Source organism: Hyperolius riggenbachi, chromosome 1, assembly GCF_040937935.1.
Source record: "Hyperolius riggenbachi isolate aHypRig1 chromosome 1, aHypRig1.pri, whole genome shotgun sequence".
Taxonomy (NCBI): domain Eukaryota; kingdom Metazoa; phylum Chordata; class Amphibia; order Anura; family Hyperoliidae; genus Hyperolius; species Hyperolius riggenbachi.
In genome coordinates this window covers 490,370,676-490,391,136 of record NC_090646.1, presented here as the reverse complement: position 1 = coordinate 490,391,136, position 20,461 = coordinate 490,370,676, and the positions used below count along the sequence as shown (strand labels likewise).

At 39.1% G+C, this 20,461-nt stretch overlaps 1 protein-coding gene and 1 gene segment (V, D, J or C); both read right to left on the bottom strand.

Annotated features, from left to right (window-relative positions):
• Positions 1–370: 370 nt before the first annotated feature.
• Positions 371–20,461, bottom strand: part of LOC137522707 (immunoglobulin lambda-1 light chain-like) — a 418,930-nt gene continuing 398,839 nt past the window's right edge. The window contains exons 3-4 of the mRNA XM_068242775.1: positions 5,515–5,549; positions 371–970 (exon numbers count right to left, since the gene is read on the bottom strand). Coding sequence (XP_068098876.1) covers positions 651–970; positions 5,515–5,549 — 355 coding nt within the window. The 3' untranslated portion in view covers positions 371–650. The remainder of the gene's footprint in view (positions 971–5,514; positions 5,550–20,461) is intronic.
• LOC137522623 (Ig lambda-1 chain V regions MOPC 104E/RPC20/J558/S104-like) overlaps positions 12,323–20,461 on the bottom strand; it is a 226,047-nt gene continuing 217,908 nt past the window's right edge. The window contains 2 exon segments of the V gene segment in view: positions 12,323–12,924; positions 16,903–16,940. Coding sequence covers positions 12,605–12,924; positions 16,903–16,940 — 358 coding nt within the window.

The following is a 20,461-nucleotide window of genomic DNA, read 5'->3' as shown; positions in this document are numbered from 1 at the left end:
CCTGCTGATCCTCTGCTTCTAATACTTTTAGCCATAGACCCTGAGCAAGCATGCAGATCAGGTGCTCTGACTGAAGTCTGACGGGATTAGCTGCATGCTTGTTTCAGGTGTGTGATTTAGTCACTACTGCAGCCAAAGAGATCAGCAGGACTGCCAAGCAACAGGCATTGCTTAAATGGAAATTAATATGGAAGCCTCGCGTTAGGTTCCCTTTAAATTCAATATAAAAATACACCAGTTTTTATAAGTCTCTAAAGATTTAGAAACACATAAATTCTACTACAAAATACACATGGCCAAACCTCTATAATCTGTGGTGTTACAAAATATAATATGCATTTTTTTTGTAATAAATAAAATGAACAACAAGTTTTATTAACATGTTCATAATAATTTTATTGAATGCTTTATGGGGTCACACATAAGAAAAGACATACTTTGCACACGTGAATTCTACACACTGGGGACTGCTGTTTACAGACAAGCTTGATGGTAGAAGAAGTGATAAATTGCTCCGTAACATGTACTATGAAATATGGGTACAGTAGCCATGAGTCTCATGAAACAGAGCTATTAAACCAAATTGTAGTACGGATAACATAAGACTGACTGTATGACAGAGACTGGGTGGCACACATATAAAGAAACAATTAGGAACACTCTGAGATCTTCAGGGTCTTGATAATCTCTTGGCCCTCATGTGTTACTTTGCAGGAAATTTCCTTATGTGAGTTATAGTCAGAGGAGGTCATGGTGAGGAAACTGCTTCCCTTATATTTATTGTCATCCTGTTTGCTGATTGGTGAGGTGTAGACTCCATCTTTCCATGCTCTCCCATCCACCTGCCACTGCATTGTTGCCACTCTGGGAAGGAAATCAGAGGCCGTGCAGACACATGTTGCCTTATTAGTCTTTAATTCCTCCTCAGATGGGCCATAGATGAACACAACTGGCTTCAGCACCTCACCTGCTGTAAAGAAAAAAAGTCAGTAATCATGACACAGATGCAGTCAGTAATCATGACACACATTAGGTTATAACAATCTTACTTCCCCTTAAATTGACCCAGAGACACCGTAAATGAAAGATTTTTACTTACCTGGGGCTTTCTCCAGCCCCATAAGCACAGATGCATCCCTCACCATCCTCCCACGTGACTCCGTTAACCCGCGATGAGCTCTCGGTATTCGGCTCAGTCGAGCCCGGTCTGACTCAGTGACGTCAGCTGGGGGTCTTAAGGTCTGCGCATGCGCAGAAGGCCCCTGCTGACGTCACTGAGCCAAATACCAGAGCTGATTGCTGCTTAACAGGCAGGAGGATGGAGAGGGATGCATCCGTGCTTATGGGGCTGGAGGAAGCCCCGGGTAAGTAAAAATCTTTTATAACGCTCGTCTCTGATACACTTTAAAGTATTATTTAAATTTAGATGATTGTATATGACCGCTATACATCCACTAAATATGTTGTGTAAAAGGATATTATAGTAATGATTTTCTATACTGAACCTTAGTTAGTATAGCTAATTATTCACAGGTTATTGAGGTTAGATATATCTAAATACTTCCAGAGCTTAGTGAGCTGGAATCATGGGCACACCCAGGATTTTCAAGGGGGATTCCTGAAAGGTCTCTCAGTCACACCCAATATAATAATATGGTAGGGGATTAGAATATGACCATGATAGGGATTAGCTTGTGAGCTCCTCTGAGGACAGTTGGTGACATGACTATGTTCTCTGTAAAGTGCTTCAGAAGATGTCAATGCTATATAAATAATAATAACAATAATAATAATAATAATAATAATATTAATAATAATAATAATAATAATAATAATAATAATAATAATGTAGGACATATGCTATGACTATAGTAGGAATTAGATGGTGAGCTAACTGAGAACAGTCAGTGACATGACTCTGTAATGTGCTGCAGAAGATGTCAGTGGAACATAAAAACATAATAATAATACGATAGGACATTAGACTATCACTATGGTAGAGATTAGATTGTGAGCTCCTCCGAGGACAGTCAGTGACATGACTATATACTCTGTAATGTGCTGCAAGAAGATGCCCGTGCTATATAAATACATAATAGTAGTTAGTATGAGACAATGTTGATTTTTTTTTTATAGGAGGGAGGAGAGTGGGAGAGAGATGGAACAGACAGAAGAGTGAGAGAAAGAGATAGAAGGGGGGGGGGGGGAAGGTAGAGAAGGAAAGTGAAGGTAGGATGCTTGGAGACATTCTGGTGTCTCAACTTCTGCCTGTCTCCTGACACTGCGCCGGCCCTGGTTTAAGGGGGGTTCTGGGCATCAGTAATTCCCCCTAAACTTGCCTAAGAGAATGGCAATAACACCACACATACAGCATCGAGGGAGGTTATAGTAAATAACCATCAGACTATTTGTGAAAAATTGTGCTGTAAGTTTAGCTCAGGGAAATAACAAAATATATTATTATACCAAAGACAATCATTATGTGGTGGCCTAATCTGAAATTCCACTTTGATAAGAATTTTTTTTCTCCTGATCAACTGCATATATTGCAAGGATTTTACCAACTACTATTTCAACTTCTTCCTATGTACATATACTGTACACACTCCTGCCACTGCACAGCGTGTGTCACAGATAATGCTGGATGGAAGTGGCAGAAGGAAATCACTGGACCAGTGCAACGAATGCTGAAAAAGACTGAAGGCCCAGCTGTGCTTAACAAAAGTAGACTTATACTTCCCTGGCATATAACACTATATATTACTAGGGTGTAACTAGCACTCATTAAACAAACAGATAAGTAATACACTACCCATCACATTAAGTAATTACATTGCACGTCCTTTTCTTTTTCTCTTTATGCTGCATATAGGTATATATTATACATATACAATAAGCGTTTAGACAGTGGTTTGAAGATATAAAAGCACATGAGCACATACACATAAAAAAATCTAAATTAATCACATTTTTTTTGGAGGGGGGGGGGGGGGATAGAGAGTCAGGGGTAGTCAATTTACTCTGATGCTGAAGTTTAACTTTTATGTATATTTTTGCAAAAAACGCTGTGAACACTAACACTGGTGCCCTGCTTCACTTACTTTTACCCACTTTTCAGAATATTAGTTTGAACTCAGATGATGAATGTGCATTAGCCAGCCTGTCATTTTTTGTAGAAAAGAAGAATGTAGCGACAACCAAACACTTATTAGCACAACTTCATCAACAGTCAGACAGACAGACAGATAGATGGACACACAAACAAATCGGTAGATAGATAGATAGATAGATAGATAGATAGATAGATACAGTAGATAGATAGATAGATAGATAGATAGATAGATAGATAGAAAACAGAGGCTCCTTATATTATCTGCATCATGCTGACACTGCTGGACTTTTAATGCATTGTTTTCATAACTTGTTCAATAAATACCTTTTGTTGGAGAAAAAAAAAACGAAAACAGCCAGAAATACAACATAGCAGAAAAATAATTGTACATTTCATTATATGCTGCAATTTTACTTCTTTGCATAGTTCAAAAAATGAAAAATAGCTGTGGTTACTGTTGCAAACTTTTTCTCGTACAGAGTAATAGTTTAAGAATGGCTAAATAAATGCATTTAAGGCAGACATCTAATATACTTGTTGCAAAAGCTGTCAATTGTGCTACGGAAAAAAAAAATACTTTGTATTTATTATAAAAAAAATATGAAATTGATCAAATAATTCACCAATTATTACGAATTTAATGAAAAGAATTCTTACTTCGCACAATCAGCTGAGTTCCACCTCCAAACATCCACCACAATGTTTTGTTGCTGTACAAAAACTGTTTTCCGTTGAAGATGAATATTAGTGCAGCTACAGCAATCAGCCTCTTATATAAGGATGTATAATAAATACTGTATCTACGTTCTTAATTATGTGGTATTATGATTAATGAAGATAATAGAAATAGCGAAAATTGGGCATATTGGGCAATAAACATTTACAGCCATAGTACTTACTCTTGACAATGAGTTGGGTTCCATGACCAAAGAGGAACCACAATGATTGGATCTCATACAAAAACCTAATGGCAGCTCAAACTATGGACTGAAATGTTTACTTGATATGTAAACCTAAGGAAAGAGCAATAATTTTTTCCTACCCAAGGGGATGTAATATCAGGTTGGTTCCCATGGATAGACACAACTATGTTCGCTTGATGAACAATAGGATATTTCTGACTTGGGGTTACAAATTACAAGTTATATAAAAAAAACTTTAGCAAATACTGTATGGTGGTGATGGTGGAGATGAATCTATTCTTTTTCAAGCTGTGTTTTTTTTCTGTGGTCACACTCTCAATCAGGGGTCCCCAAACGTTTTGGGTCGAGGGCCGGGTCAACATACTTCAGACTGCTGGGGGGGGTGGAACATACATAAAATGATGTAGAAGTCTTTGCGGGCCAGACAGGGAAGCTTACAACCTGCAGCCAATTGGGGAGCAGTATCACCTGATGGGGAATTTTATTGGAAACCTTCCATGTGGATGGGTGGTGCCACCACTGCTATTCTATATGCGGACCACCAATATCTAAATATGTAGCTGCCCGCATCTATAAATAATACATATTGTGTGGGGAGGGGCGGTAAAAAAGCCTCAGGGGGCCACATTCGGCCCGCAGGGCTTAGTTTGAGGACCACTGCTCTCAATAAATAACCTTTTAAAATCCACAGAGGCTCCACACTTTTACGTCCAGATTGTCAGTGTGCAGCATGCCTCAGATCTCAGAAATCCCTTATACGTTGTATGTGTAGATTGGCCAACTAACAGCTTCCAGTGTTGCAGTAACAGAGTAAAGGTTACAAAACAGAGCTTAACTCACTCTAGTTATAATTAAAAAGAATAGTACATTGGACATTAGAGTATACATTTTTTAAGAAAAATAAGGACCTTTGAAAAAGTTCACTTTTACACAATACTGAATTTCCTGAAAGCCAATTCACTTAATAAATATAGCAAATGCTACTGGGCATTCATTGTTGAGACTAAAAACAGCAATAGCACAACTACTACTGACCACTTCATGAAAATCAGCATCATGAAATTGTACTTAAATAATTCTGGTATGAGTTTTGTAAACTAATCAAGATTAAAGTATATATCTTAGGGCCATAGACAGAACTATATAGCAGATGAAGGTTTTTTGCATTATTAAATACCTATAAATCTGAATTAAACTAAGTTAAATGTAACTTTAGATGAGATAAAAGTGAGAAAAGTAAAATATAAATGAAAATAACACAGGGAACACCATTACTTACTTTTGACAATCATCTGGGTTCCATCACCAAATATATATGTTATCTGTGTTATTTTTCATTTATATTTTACTTCTCTCACTATTAGTAATATTAATCTGAATGTAACCAAGGAAACTATAACTTCAGATAAAAAAAAAACAGATAACGGCAAGTAAAGTCAAATATAAATGAAGATAGCACAGGTAAACTTTATTACTTACTTTTGACAATCAGCTGGGTTCCACCTCCAAACACATACCACAGTGGTACACAGCTGATCAAAAACTACATGGACAGGCATGCTAACTAAATAAGTGCACTACACTGTGTGTTTATCAATGTAAGGGCTCTCCATACTGCCTTACAACTTTTTTTTAATGATAACATAATTACTGCTATGTAACAAATGTTGAATAATTCTGCAAAAGCACTATTTCAAGTGATATTTCACCACCTTGTCTTTGTATAAGCCTCAGTTACCCTTGAGCTTGTGTAAAACAAACTATAGTTTGCATTGGACTAGAATATATCTGGTGATTATGTTATGATATATTATTTTCTTTCTCTATTTTGTGTTTCATAATCCTCTAACAAGCTATGCATTTCAGCACTAACTAAAGTAGACATGAGTATTGAGATCTTTATATTTCAACCATATCAGTACACAAGACAAACAAGACAAATAACATTTATATTGCGCTTTGCTCCTGGCGTAATCAAAGCGCCAGATCTGCAGCCACTAGGGCGCACTCTGTACTGTAGGCAGTAGCAGTGTTAGGGAGTCTTAAGGTAGCCATACACTGGTCGATTTGCCATCAGATTCGATCAACAGATAGATCCCTCTCTGATCGAATCTGATCAGAGAGGGATTGTATGGCTACCTTTACTGCAAACAGATTGTGAACCGATTTCAGCCTGATGGCGGTGGTGGTGCTGCCGCCGATCCCCCCTCCCGCATGCCCGCATACATTACCTGCTCCGCCGGCGCGACTGCCCCCGGTCACCGCTGCTCCGTCTCCGCTCTGGTCTCCGGGCCCAGCATGCTTCACTTCTTCCTGCCCGGCAGGAAGTTTAAACAGTAGAGCGCCCTCTACTGTTTAAACTTCCTGCCGGGCAGGAAGAAGTGAAGACCCGGAGATCAGCGCAGAGACGGAGCATCGGTGACCGGGGGAGTCGCCCCGGCGGAGCAGGTAATGTATTGCCGCTCTATTGCGTCGGTCATCGGGCACTCGAACGCCGCTAGTGACGCGCTCCCTACCCGCGGGCGATCGACGGTAATTTACCGCACGGAGCGATCGACGGGATCGGACGAAATAGAATGAAATTCGGCATGTAGCGGGAACGATGTGACAGCAGATTTGATCCCAGTGATCGAATCTCCTGTCGATCTGGCGGGAATCGGCCTAGTGTATGGCCAGCTTTAGTCTTGCCCTAGGATTCTTACTGAGTTGGTGCTGGCTTACTGAACAGGCAGAGCCGAGATTCGAACCCTATAGACAGAATCACGCTTGATTGGTTTTGCAAACACTAAAGTAATAAGTTAAGAGGTCCCCATCATAAAAGATGCTAGTGCATTGGAACCAGATCACAGATAACAGTTTACCATAACATATCAAAATGAACAACCATGTATGTAAGCACTCATGTCTATATTAACCAAAATCATTTTTGGTGTAAAATTATTCAGGGAAAAATATGTTTCTTACAGGGAAGGGCTGAAGATGAAATTTAGCATTGTTGACAGCAAGAGATAAACTGCTAATATAAGTAGTATCACATCATCAAGTCATCACATACGGTAACTACAAAGTGACCATTTCAATTTATTAACTAAATACTAAGTATATAAGAGTAATCATCATGATTATTAATTGAACTTTCGTGTCACCCTGAAAGTATGCACATTATCAGCCTTAAAGAGACTCTGTAAGATCAAAAAGTTCCCCTGGGGGGTACTCACCTCGGGTGGGGGAAACCTCAGGATCCTAATGAGGCTTCCCACGCCATCCTCTGTCCCACGGGGGTCTCGCTGCAGCCCTCCGAACAGCCGCCGACAGACCCGACAGCCTGTTCAATATTTACCTTTGCAGGCTCCAGCGGGGGGCGCTGTTGCGGCTTTCGGCTCTAACGTAGGCGGAAATACCCAATTCTCAGTCGGGTCTGCTCTACTGCGCAGGCACCGGAGATTTGCGCCTGCGCAGTAGAGCAGACCCGACGGTGATTGGGTATTTCCGCCTACTTCGGAGCCGCCAGCCGCCAGAGCGCCTGCGCAGGAGCCGGAGAGGGAAATATTTACATCCCCGCTGTTCGGAGGGCTGCAGCGAGACCCCCGAGGAATGGAGGAAGGCGTGGGAAGCCTCATTGGGACCCTGAGGCTTCCCCCTCCCGAGGTGAGTTCCCCCCCAGGGGACTTTTTGACGTTACAGGTTTTCTTTAAGGGGCCCATACACTGGTCGATTTCAACCATCGATCAATCAGTATTCGATTCTTTCAAATCTATCAATCAATCGATTTGTGGCTGATTTTCATCGATTTCAATGGATTTGATCTATCTGACAGGATGGAAGATCTAGGTCAATCTGCTACTGGCAGCAGATTCATGGCCCATAGAGTTGCATTGGATCTAATGGTCCAATAATGCATTTAGATAGATTTCCAATAGAGTTCATTCTGAAATCTATTGGAAATCTGTTCCTAGTGTGTGGCACACATCAGGTAGATTCCTGTCAGATTCGACTTGACAGGCATCTGACAGAAATCTATCTGATGGTCAAATCTGCTGCAAATCTATTAGTGTATGGCCACCTTTATTATACTTCAGGTGCAGAAACCATGACTGCAAACTTCTAAGCAGACATGGGTGTATGCATACAGTATATGCTACTATGCCTGCAATTGCTTTTCTGGGATGTACTGTGTAATTCCTTGCCATTGATATGTTCAGACAATGGCTGCAGTAATAGCCAGCTAAAGGTAGCCATACACTGGTCGATTTGCCATTAGATCGACCAGCTGACAGATCCCTATCTGATCGAATCTGATCAGAGAGGGATCGTATGGCTGCCTTTACTGCAAACAGATTGTGAATCGATTTCAGCCTGAAACCGATCACAATCTGTTGAGCTGCTCCTGCCGCCTGTGCCCCCTCCCCTATACATTACCTGATGCTGGCTCCCGGGCGTCTTCTCAGCGCTGCACCGCTCTGTTCTTGCTCCATCCCGGCGCTTCCTGTGTCACTCCGTGACCAGGAAGTTCAAATAGAGCGTCCTCTATTTGAACTTCCTGGTCACTGTAGTGACACAGGAAGCGCCGGGATGGAGCCGGAACAGAGCGGTGCAGCGCTGAGAAGACGCCCGGGAGCCAGCGTCAGGTAATGTATACCTGATCGGATCGGCTGCCGCTAGCGACGCGCTCCCTACCCGCGGGCAATCGAGGGTAATTTCCCGCACGGCGCGATCGACGGACCGATCCGATTTCGGGAGGAAATCGGATCGGCGGGTGCATTTAGCGCGAACGATTGGCAGCAGATTTGATCCCAGGATCGAATCTGCTGTCGAAACAGCCGCGAATCGGGCCAGTGTATGGCCACCTTAACAGTGATCACCATAAGTGTATTTACAAGATCACTTGATATTCCTTTTCCTCGGATCAGCTTATTTCGGCTTGCAGCTCTGAGAGCCGAGCGCCAAAACTGGGCGCCCCATAGCAGCAATGCTATGCTGCATGGTGCGTGTAGCGGTAGATCGGGGCTCTGGCGGCTGCCAGACCCCGAATTACATCTCCCTCTGACTTGCGACAACTCGGAGGGGGAATAGTATTTAACACAGCCACAGAGTTTAGCGGCAGCGGTGAGAGCCGTCATACGACTCTCACCGCGCCGAACTGAGCAGCGCCGAAATGACATGCCCCCCGTTTTCCTAAGCAGTTAAATCTCATTGACCATTTTACTGAAAACTTCTTTCTTCTATCTAGTCCAATATACAGTATTAACCAAACAGGCTTCACCTCAACTGCTCATTAAGAAGACCTAAAAATAAATAAATGAATACATTTTTTACATACCTTCTTTTAGAATGCTAGTTAATTTTTAGCTATGTAGAAAAAGTTCCGCTCTTTTCAGACTCTCAACCGTATCCTTTGTTTGATGTGTCATATTGCAAGAGATACACTTAAATATCTTGAACCCAGAGGAGGCCATGATGAGGGGATAGCTCCACATATACAGCTGTCATTCTGTTTGCTGTCTGGTGAAGTGTAGACTCCATTTTTTCGCATAATTGTATCCATAAGGAACATTGTGCAGTTCCAGAGCAGTAGTTACTAGCAGTTCAGACTGGTTCTCTCCAGTGTCTCTTAAGATATACCGCAGATAATACATCTGGTGCTTACTCTTGATCTGCTGTCACATGAAAACAATGGCATTAGGCAGTACGGAAATGAAATATTATCATTTTTGTTCAAAATAATTATTATGTTTCTTGTTATGCATTCATTGTCCAATTTTGGTTGAACATGTAAACTAAAAATATCTCCCTGTCCCTCCCCCCCCCCAAAAAAAAAATGTTTACCTGGACTACCACGTTGTTAAACATTGTTCCAGAAGATCTTATTAGATGAGAACTCAGCAGATAGCAGGGAACAGCATCTTACAATAAGGATGAGGCCTTGCACGCCACTGCCTATAGAAAACAGTGATGGAGGTGCTAAAAATTGTGGGGCACTGTTGTTTTCTTATTTGGGGTTTAGTAGGGCCTTAGCACTGTATATGAATCCTGATTTATTTTATAATACACTTAACTACCTGTTTTTATTTCTGTTAACATAAAGTATTACTTATCAAAGGCTGTCAGTTGGAACTTTAATTGCACAACTGGGAGAAAACATTACCTGTTTTTTTTTTTATTCAAGGTAACAACTTTCCACAAAGTGTTAAAGCAGGCATGCAAAGTAAATCTCCACTATTCCAGAGAAAAAGGCAATCCATTCTGTTCAGCTCGATACAAGGCAGGATTTAGGTACCCCTGAAAAGTTTAAAAAAATAGTGGGAAGCCTTTGCATAGTCCAAAGGCTTTCCATATATTTTTATCCCCCCCCCCCCACACCATTCCAGCAAAGGGCCCCACTGGAGTCAGTTGAATAAATGTCTTTCAAGTCTTGCTCCCAGACGTGGATGAGCGCATCCGGACTGGGCATGAAAGTGTAAGGTCTGTGCCTACTCAGTAGAATGCAGCGCTCATGCTCAAAGGAAAAGAGCTGCACATGAGTGGCTTCATTCTACTGGTCAATGGTAGACCTCACTGGCACATGCCCATTCAGCATGCACTTGTCCACAGCTGGGATCTTGGACTGAAGATAATAAGAAACCTTGCGCTGAAATAGTGGAGTATAAGAAGATATGGGAAACACTTGGACCAACCAAGTGTCTAACTTTACTTCAACTTGCTTACATGTAAGCACGTGAAACATACATATGTAAAACAGTTTTATGCAGGTTTCGTTAGGCCAGCTTCACACGGATGGTTGAAATGCAAGTTTGTTAGTCAATTCAGCCTCTAGTCTGCCTTTCAGTGAGCTCCTTTCAGCTGTAATTCAATTCAGCTGGATGCAACAGTTTGTAACCCCACATGTGTGTTTTATTACGTGACATGTGAGCTTGACCTTCACTCATTTTGGTGGTTCTCATCCTTATGATTCTCTGATTTATTGGATGATGTACCTTTGGATTACCAATCTTTCTATTTCTATATTACTTGCAGAAATAGAACACTTTGAAGTATTTGTTAGAAACATAAAAACACATATAGATAGTATAGGAGCAACAGCGAACAAACATATTTATTGAACCCCGTTACCAAATGTACAGGCAGCATAACGTTTGAAAATCCTCTGTTGATAACGGCAGCAAAGTGAGGGATTCTGATTTTCCAAACCCAAAACTCCATCTCATGTGTGGTTGCGATGACTCATCTTTTAAAATGGAACCTGAGTAAGGAATGTATAAAGGATCTACACCTCTGATTCCTAGAGTCAGGACTGGGGCATTGTTCTACCATACTGTCATCTGGCTGCTTGTAAAGTCTCAGTACTGCAGTATTTTACATCATGAATTATCCTGATCACTGCCTTTGATATATTTATCAAAGTACATTTATACCTCTGTAGTGTGGTTATTTAGATTATATCACGTTCTAAAGCCTAGTACACACATCAAATTTTGATTGGCCAATTATTGACCAATTTTACCACTTCCGTGTAGTATGAGCGCTCACTTACACAATCTGCTCATAGCATTCAGTCTTTTGGCTCTCATACTACCTGGGGGTGGTAAAATTGGTCAGTAATTGGCCAATCAAAATTGGATGTGTATATGCACCTTCTGTTCCATACAGCTGGCAGAATTTAAACCTGGTACATACATCTAATTTTTATTGGCCAATGTTTGCCTAATTTTACCACTTCCATGTAAAATGAGTACTGACCTACATAATCTATTCATAGTTTTAAAAGTCTGTTGGCTCTCATACTACATCATGGGGGTGGTAAAATTAGCCAGTGATTGGCCAATCAAAATTGGATGTGTGTACATTGTTTTAGCTTTATTTATTCAGTAAGATTGAAATGCCGGGATAAATCATTAGCACAGTTATAACTGAGGTAATGAAATTCAACATAAAAATACCCGCTTTTATAAGATTCACTAAGTCAAATAGCATGCCTTATCAAAGTTAGCTCGCCTTATCAAAGTTAACACGCCTTATCAGAGTAGCTTAGCGAGCGCTACAAACCCGCAGGAGCTCAGGGCAAGATGAGTGGAGCTCTCGTCATTGCCAAATAGCAGGCATATGGTCGCTTTGCTACTCTGATAAGGCGTGTTAACTTTGATAAGGCATACAAACTTTGATAAGGCGTGCTATTTGTCTTAGTAAATCAAGCCCATGAACTCTACTACAAAATACATATGTGTCCAAACCCCTACAACTGGTAAAATATTATAAAAGCATTTTTGTAACAAATAAAATGAACAACAAGTTTTATTAACATGTTCATAATAATTTTATTGAATGCTTTATGGGGTCACACACATAACAAAAGACATACTCTGCACATGTGAATTCTACACACTGGGGACTGCTGTTTACAGACAAGCTTGATTGTAGAAGAAGAGCTAAATTGCTCCATAGCATGTACTATGAAATATGGGTACAGTAGCCATGAGTCTCATAAAACAGAGCTATTGCACCAAATTGTAGTACGGATAACATTAGACTGACTGTATCACAGAGACTGGGCGGCACACATATAAAGAAACAATTAGGAACACTCTGATATCTTCAGGGTCTTGATAATCTCTTGGCCCTCATGTGTTACTTTGCAGGTAATTTCCTTATGTGAGTTATAGTCAGAGGAGGTCATGGTGAGGAAACTGCTCCCCTTATATTTATTGTCATCCTGTTTGCTGATTGGTGAGGTGTAGACTCCATCTTTCCATGCTCTCCCATCCACCTGCCACTCCATTGTTGCCACTCTGGGAAGGAAATCAGAGGCCGTGCAGACACATGTTGCCTTATTAGTCTTTAATTCCTCCTCAGATGGGCCATAGATGAACACAGCTGGCTTCAGCACTTCCCCGGCTGTAAAGAAAGACAGTGATGCAGTCAGTAATCATCATGGCATATATTAAAGGAGGTTATAACGATCTCTGTTTCAGTTAAAGTATTATTATAATTTAGATGATTACATATAACAGTTATACATATATTGAAAAAAATGGTTTAAAATAATATCATAGCCTGCCCTTGAATCTCTGTACTGACCCCTGGTTAATACATCCAGTGCTCCTAAGGTTACCAAGGTTAAATAGATCTAAACACTTAGTGAGCTGGAGAAACCACATTGGCAGTAACACATGACACATATAATAGTAGTGGAGTATTGTACTGTGTTAGCCATCATTAAAAGCAAGAAGTTTTGAATCTGGATGATACAATTTATTGACCAACTTAAAAACTGTTTTAAGTTAGCCAATAAATGGTATCACCCTGATTCAAAACTTCTTGCTTTTGATGACACATATAGAAAGGAATGTTATAATTCATCGCTGCCAAACTGTTTGTGAATTAATGTACTGTAAGTCTAGCAAAGGGAAGTGATATAATAATTTATTATACTAAAGACAGTCATCAAATGGGGGTCTATGGGGTTCTAAAACAATCCACTATTGTTGAAAAACTGTTTTCTCCTGGTCAACTGTATATCTTGCAATGATTTTACCAACTATTACTTCAGCTTCCTCCTACATACATATGCAAACTCCTGCCACTGTGCAGAACAGGTAACTGACAATGCTAGATAGTAGTGTTAAAAGGAGATCACTGGACCAATACAAGTATGCAGAAAAAGAATGAAGGCATTCTTGTGTGAAATGTTCCAAGTGTTTTCAAGTAAAGCAGAATTACACTTTAACAGTTTAGTCTGAGTCTTCTGAAATTTCCGTTGCACATAATGTTAAACATTGCTTTTAAAAAAATATTATGCTTTCATTAGTATTTATTAAAAAAAACAGAAAAGCTTGAATATCAGTAGTTAAAAAGTAATATGCCATCCGCCAGACTAATCAGATGAAATAATTAAATTAGAAACCCTTTCCTTTTCCTGTTTTTTTTTTTTTTTTGCTGCACATGCAATATTTAGAAAGAGAGTTGAAAATGTAGAAAATATACAGAAAAAAAAGATTAAAAAACATAATTTACTGTTATCTAGAGTTTAACTATGATGAATATTTGTTCATGAGAAAAGCTGTGAAAAATGATGGCAGTGCTTTAATTTCTTCATCTACTTCTCAGTAACAGAATATTAGATTGGAATCAGAAAATAAATACACATTAGTGTGTCATTTTTTATACAAAATTAAAATACAGTAAAAACCAAGTACCTTACAGCACACCTTTATCTACAGAGAGATAGACGGATAGATAGACAGACAAACAATCAGACAGATAGGTAGATAGGTAGGTAGATAGATAGATAGATAGATAGATAGATAGATAGATAACAGAAGCAATGCTGCAATTTTACTAGTATGCATAGTATAGAAAAATTAAAAACACTACTAAAAATACTACTGCTAAGGTGGCCAATGGCCATACACTGGTTTATTTTGTTTGATTGATTATAAAAATTAATAAAATAATTGAATTGGATGACAATTGTACACAACTTCATGTCCGATCGATTCATATTGGTGGGGTTATTTCAATCGATGGAACAATAATCAAATGTTTTCAGTTATGTGTTAGATTGACCTTTTTTCAATCTTTTTTTCAACACAACTTAGACATTCCACAAAACAGGGTTGTTGTATGAATTGATTTGGACGTATGTGATCAAACACAGAAACCAGTCGATTAAAGGGCAGAAATGGAACAAAAATCAACCCTAGTGTATGTAAAAAATTGAGCATTGTTCAATCGATTCATTTATTTTGAATCAATTCCAAATATCATTTTGTTGATTGATCACACTATAATCAAACAGTGTATAGCCAGCATTACTTTTCAGACTTGTAATTTAGAGAATAATGTATTCATGGATAAATGAATGCACAAGTAGCATAAATGTAATATACTAATTGTAGAGGCTGTAAACTATGCTAAAGAGAAAACTGAGTATATAAAAATATATTTCTTAGGAAAATAATATAGTTTTGTTAATATTGTGAAGGACAGTATAAAATTAAACAAATAAATCACCAAGTATTACAATAGTGATAAAAATTCTTACTTCGGACGATCAGCTGAGTTCCACCTCCAAACATCCACCACAATGTTTTATTGCCGTACAAAAACTGAAGCTGAATATTAGTGCAGCTACAGCAATTAGCCTCAGCTATAAGGATGTATGCTAAATACAGTATGCGAAGGCATATTTTATTATGTGATGTTATCATTAATAAGGATAATTGAAATAATGCAAAAGATATTTGGTCACAGTACTAAATATTGACAATGTTGGGTTCTATTTCTAAAAAAAAGCCCCCATGGCCTAATTGTTGCCAAAAAACTAATGGCAGCTCATGTTGTAGACTAAAGGGTTAACCTTTAATCTAAACCTAAGGGAAGAACATGATTTATCCCACCTCATTGAGCATATCAGCTTGGCTGACACAGATATACACCATTATACTCCCTGGAAAAGCAATAGGATTTTTCTCATTTGGGGTTTACAAGTCAAAAAATAACTTCAGCAAATTCTTTGTTGTGGTGATATGGAGATAAATCTATACATTTTGAAATAAGAATGTTTCGGTGGTCCCTGTCACAAGAATTCCTTTTTTGATGTCCCCAGTTTGGTGTCCCCTGTGTCTGCTCCACACTTTCAGTTTAAAGGGGCCCATACACTGGTCGCTTTCAGCCATCGATTGACGGCCGACTCGACCGTTCAGATCAAATTGGCTACAAATCAATGCAGCAGAAAGCATGATCAATTGGTCGATCGATCGATTTGCAGCCAATTTCGATTGATTTGCTCAATCGATCCGGATGGAAAATCTGGGTCGATTGGCTGCTGGCAGCAGATCGATGGCCCATAGGGTTGCATTGGATCTAATGGTGCAACACTGCATTTCAATCGATTTTAAATAGATTTCATTATTAAATCTATTGGAAATCTGTTTCTACTGTGTTTCTACTGTGTGGCACACATCAGGTAGATTCCTGTCGGATTCGAACAGACATCTGACAGGAATCTATCTGATGGTCGAATCTGCTGCTAATCTATAAGGGTATGGGTACCTTTGGACATCTGGGAAACCCTTTTTAACTCTTTGTAGATTTGGACAACTACAGGCTATCAGTGTTGCAGTAACATAGGTTAAAGGTTCAGATGAATCAAATAAAATAATTACATAAGATCTGCTCATTTTGTTTATGCTGCACATAAAATGAACATTTATAAAAAGAATTGAAGATACAAAAACATACACACACCAAAAAATTAAATGAAAAAAAAAAGGTTACTGCTTTTACTATTAAGTATATATTTTGAGGGGAAAAAGCTGTAAAAACGTATGCCAGTGCTTTATTTACATTACATATTATCCAGTTACAGAACATTAGCAAAATATAGATATCAAATATAGAAATATAGAAAAGAAAATGGTAGAAAACACATGAAAAACAAATACTTACGATGGTACGTACCTTCATCAATAGGCAGATAGACAGACAGATAGACAGACAATCAGCTACATAGATAGTTTAATAAAACAGACACAACTAGGCAGACAGGAATACAACATTAGAGAAAAATACCTTTACACGTCATGATATGCTGCAACTTTGCTTATATGCATAGTCTACAAAGATTAATACTTGCGACTGTGACTTTTACAGACTATTTGTTTAGAGAATAATAACCTAAGAATAATTAAATAAATGCACAAATATAAAATGCTAATTGCAGAGGCTGACAACTGTGCTACACAGTGAACTCAGTATATAGTAATACATTTCTTAGGAAAAAATATGACTTTGTTAATATTGTGAAGAAACTTTATAAATTAAACAAATATATCACCAGGTATTAGAATATTTAATGAGAAAAGTTCTTACTTCGCACAATCAGCTGAGTTCCACCTCCAAACATCCACCACAATGCTTTATGGCTGTACAAAAACTGCTTTCTGCTGGAGCTGATTATTAGTGCAGCTACTGCAATCAGCCTCCGTTATAGGGATGTATAGTAAATACAGTATGTAAAAGCATATTCTATATCATGTAATATTAGGATTAATAGGGATGATTGAAATGAGGGAAAGGATATTTAGTCAGTAAATATTCACAGTCACAGTAAATGAGTTGACAGTGAGTCTGGATCAATTTCCAAAAAGAAGCCTTAGTGTCTGAATATCCAACAAAAAACTAATGTTAGCTCATGCTACAGCCTACAGGCTAAAAAATAATTTTAAATGCAAACCCAAGGGAAGAACACTATTTATTCCACCTTTTTAAGCTTAGGTGACCTGGAATTAAGACACAGCTATGCTCCATAAAAAGCAATAGGATTTTTTTTTTTATTTTGGGTTTAAAGTCACATAACAACTTCAGGAACTGCTATATAAGTGGTGATGGTGGAGATTACTTTATTAATTTTAAAGTTACATTTTTTTCTGTGGTCACATTCACAAGAATTCCTCAGTTTGGTGCCTCAAGTGTCTGCTCTACACTTTCAGGTTGAGCCTGCCCCTGTGCAGCAAGCTTACATTACTTTAGAGATCTAGAAAGCCCCTTATGAGGCTGTGTAGATTTGGACAACTCTGGCAGGCTTCCAGAGTTGCAGTACCACAGATTAAAGATTCAGAAACAGAGCTTACATCTCTATATGTTAGAGAGAAATAGTACAATTGAAAGTAATGTTAACATTGTTAGAACAATCAGGGCTCTGAAAACAGTTCACTTTTACATAATATTGAAATTCCATAAAGCCAGTTAACTAAATATAGCAAATGTAACCATGTAAACAGTGTAGTGACAAAGGACAACAATAGCACAACTAGTTAATATTCCCTAAATAGTTCTGAGTTGCTTATGATTTTGGAAGCTGCTCAAGATGAATGTAGATCCTACGAGTAGAGCCATGGGCAGAACTGTATAACAGATGCAGTTCTGGTACAATATTAAATAACTATACATCTGAATTTAACCAAATCAACTATAACTTCAGATCAAATAGAAAAATCCGATACAAAGCAAGAAAAGTAACCCATACATGAAAACAGCACAGATAACTTTATTACTTACTTTTGACAATCAGCTGGGTTCCACCTCCAAAGATAGCCCACAGTGGTACACAGCTGATCAAAAACTACTGTACATGGACAGGCATGAACATTTCTAACTAAATTAGTGCACTGCACTGTGTGTCTATTAATGTAAGGGCTCTCTATACTAATGACTTTTTTAAATGATCACATAAGAACTGTTATCTGACAAATGTTGAAAGATTTTAGAAAATCAAAGATCGTAGGAAATAAACTGGGGGGATGGGAGTTCAATAATTATGCATGTTGTTTATTAGATATTATCTTCAGCTTCCAATTTTTCCTATTTGTATCATCCTCTAATAGTGTTTCAGTAGTGTTTTAACTGTAGTAAATATGGATAGCTTCATAATTTAACTCTTGTAGCAGCCCACTAGACAGAATAATAATGATTGATTGAATGATTGATTGATTGATTGATTGAGCCAAAAGCTCAGTATAACAGCCAGGGAATTGGTACTGTGTATGAGGGAATGAAAATGGCAGCCTCCATATTCCTCTTGTTTTTAGTTTTCCTTTAAGAACTACGTGCAACATTAATCTATGAAATATTGTGTTTATTACAGGAAAGCATTAGAGATGATATTCAGGACTACTTTTTGGCTAGATATAAAATGCAGAGGAAATGAAAAATCAAACCATCAATTCATCATATAAGTACAAATTGACCACTTTAAAAGTGAAGTGTAGTAAAGTGAAGTAACAACTAAGTATAAAAGTAGTCATCCAGATCATTAACTGAATTAACTTGGTATCCTTAAATCATTTATAATATCAGTAAATATTAGTAGTAGCGCTCGTTTTATCTTAATTAATCAGCAGCAAGCAGAAGATGGGATAACTGCCTTCCCACCAACAGAAAGCGCCATAAATAGAAATGTTCTCCTGCTCTCTTAAAATTTGATAAACAAAGGCAATTTAACAAGCCAATTGGTTAAACATATTAAATATGTGCATAAATCATTACAATACGTGTAAATATACATCTAGTTTGGCAAAAAAAAAAGACTACTCTTCAACACATCTAGATTTAGAATAGAATTTAAAGAATACTTCCAGTGTAAGAGACAGCCTGTCCTGTAAGACTCTGTCTTAATGCTACCAGGATTGGGAGTTCTTAGGGTTAAAGACTCAAGTGCTCAGCTGTAGTTCATTAGACAGGTGATGCTCTGCCCCCCTTGGAAGAGCCGCCGTGACACTTTTTTTTTCAAAAGTCTTCAAAAGCTCTGATCACCCCCACCTGCGTTGCCGCGGTCCATCTCCAGTTCAGCAGTGATGACTTAATTGGTGGCTGCCGAGCTGAGGTTGGGCCTCAGCAACGTAGGTGGGGGTGACCACAGAGCTTTGGAAGACTTTGGAAAAAGGGCACTGGCTGGCTTACCACTGGAGTGGGCGGAGTTTCCCCTATCTAAAGAATTACAGGTCAACAGGTAAGCTGTTAAACTTGACCCCCTCTGATCCTGCAGCAATAAGACAAAGCCTTACAGGCAAGGCCGGATTTGTACTCTTTACCGCCCAAGGCCGATGTCATCAGCCGCCCCCCTTCAGTATTGGTAGCCAGATGACCCCTCCCCTTTTCTCTCTAGTATAGGTAGCCTTATAACCCTTTCCAGTATAGGTAGCCAGATGACCCCTCCCCTCTAGTATAGGTAGCCTAATGACCCCTCCCCCTCCAGTATGTGTAGCCAGATGACTCCCTTAATCCTTCCCTTTCCCACGTGCCCCCTTTCAGTACAGCTCACCTCCACACCGCAGCAGCCATCAGTGTCACTCATTTCTCCGCTCGTCTCCAGTGCAGAAGCTTCCTCTTCCTCTCAGCCTCCAATGCTGCCCAAGCCTGTAGCCGCTAGCCACAATGCAAACATGCACAGAGAGCAAGGTGGCCGCTGCACAGGCAGCTAGCAGCAGAGTACCGTGGTTAGGCGCTCACCTGATCTCCCTGCAGCATTTGCAAGCTTGCAAATACTGCACTAGTTTAGTCTGCTGCTTTGGTGCCCTTGCCCCTGTGGTGCCCTAGGCCATGGCCTAGGTGGCCTAGGCCTAAATCCGGCCCTGCTTAAAGGACAGGTTCTTTCATTTACACTGGAAGTACTCTTTAACTGTTTTTAAAACTTGAAGCATAGTAGTTATTTTATAAAATTCCTACCACGATGAAGCTGTGTAGTAAAGTATTCTGTTCTCTTCAGTCTCAACAATATCATTTCTTTGTCATATTCCAAGAGGTTTCCATGGTGAGGAGATGTTTCCACATAGACAGCTGTCATTCTGCTTACTAACTGCTGACTAGTAAGATGTAGATTCCATTTCTTCCTATAATTCCATCCATAAGGAACAATGTTTATTTACAGTTC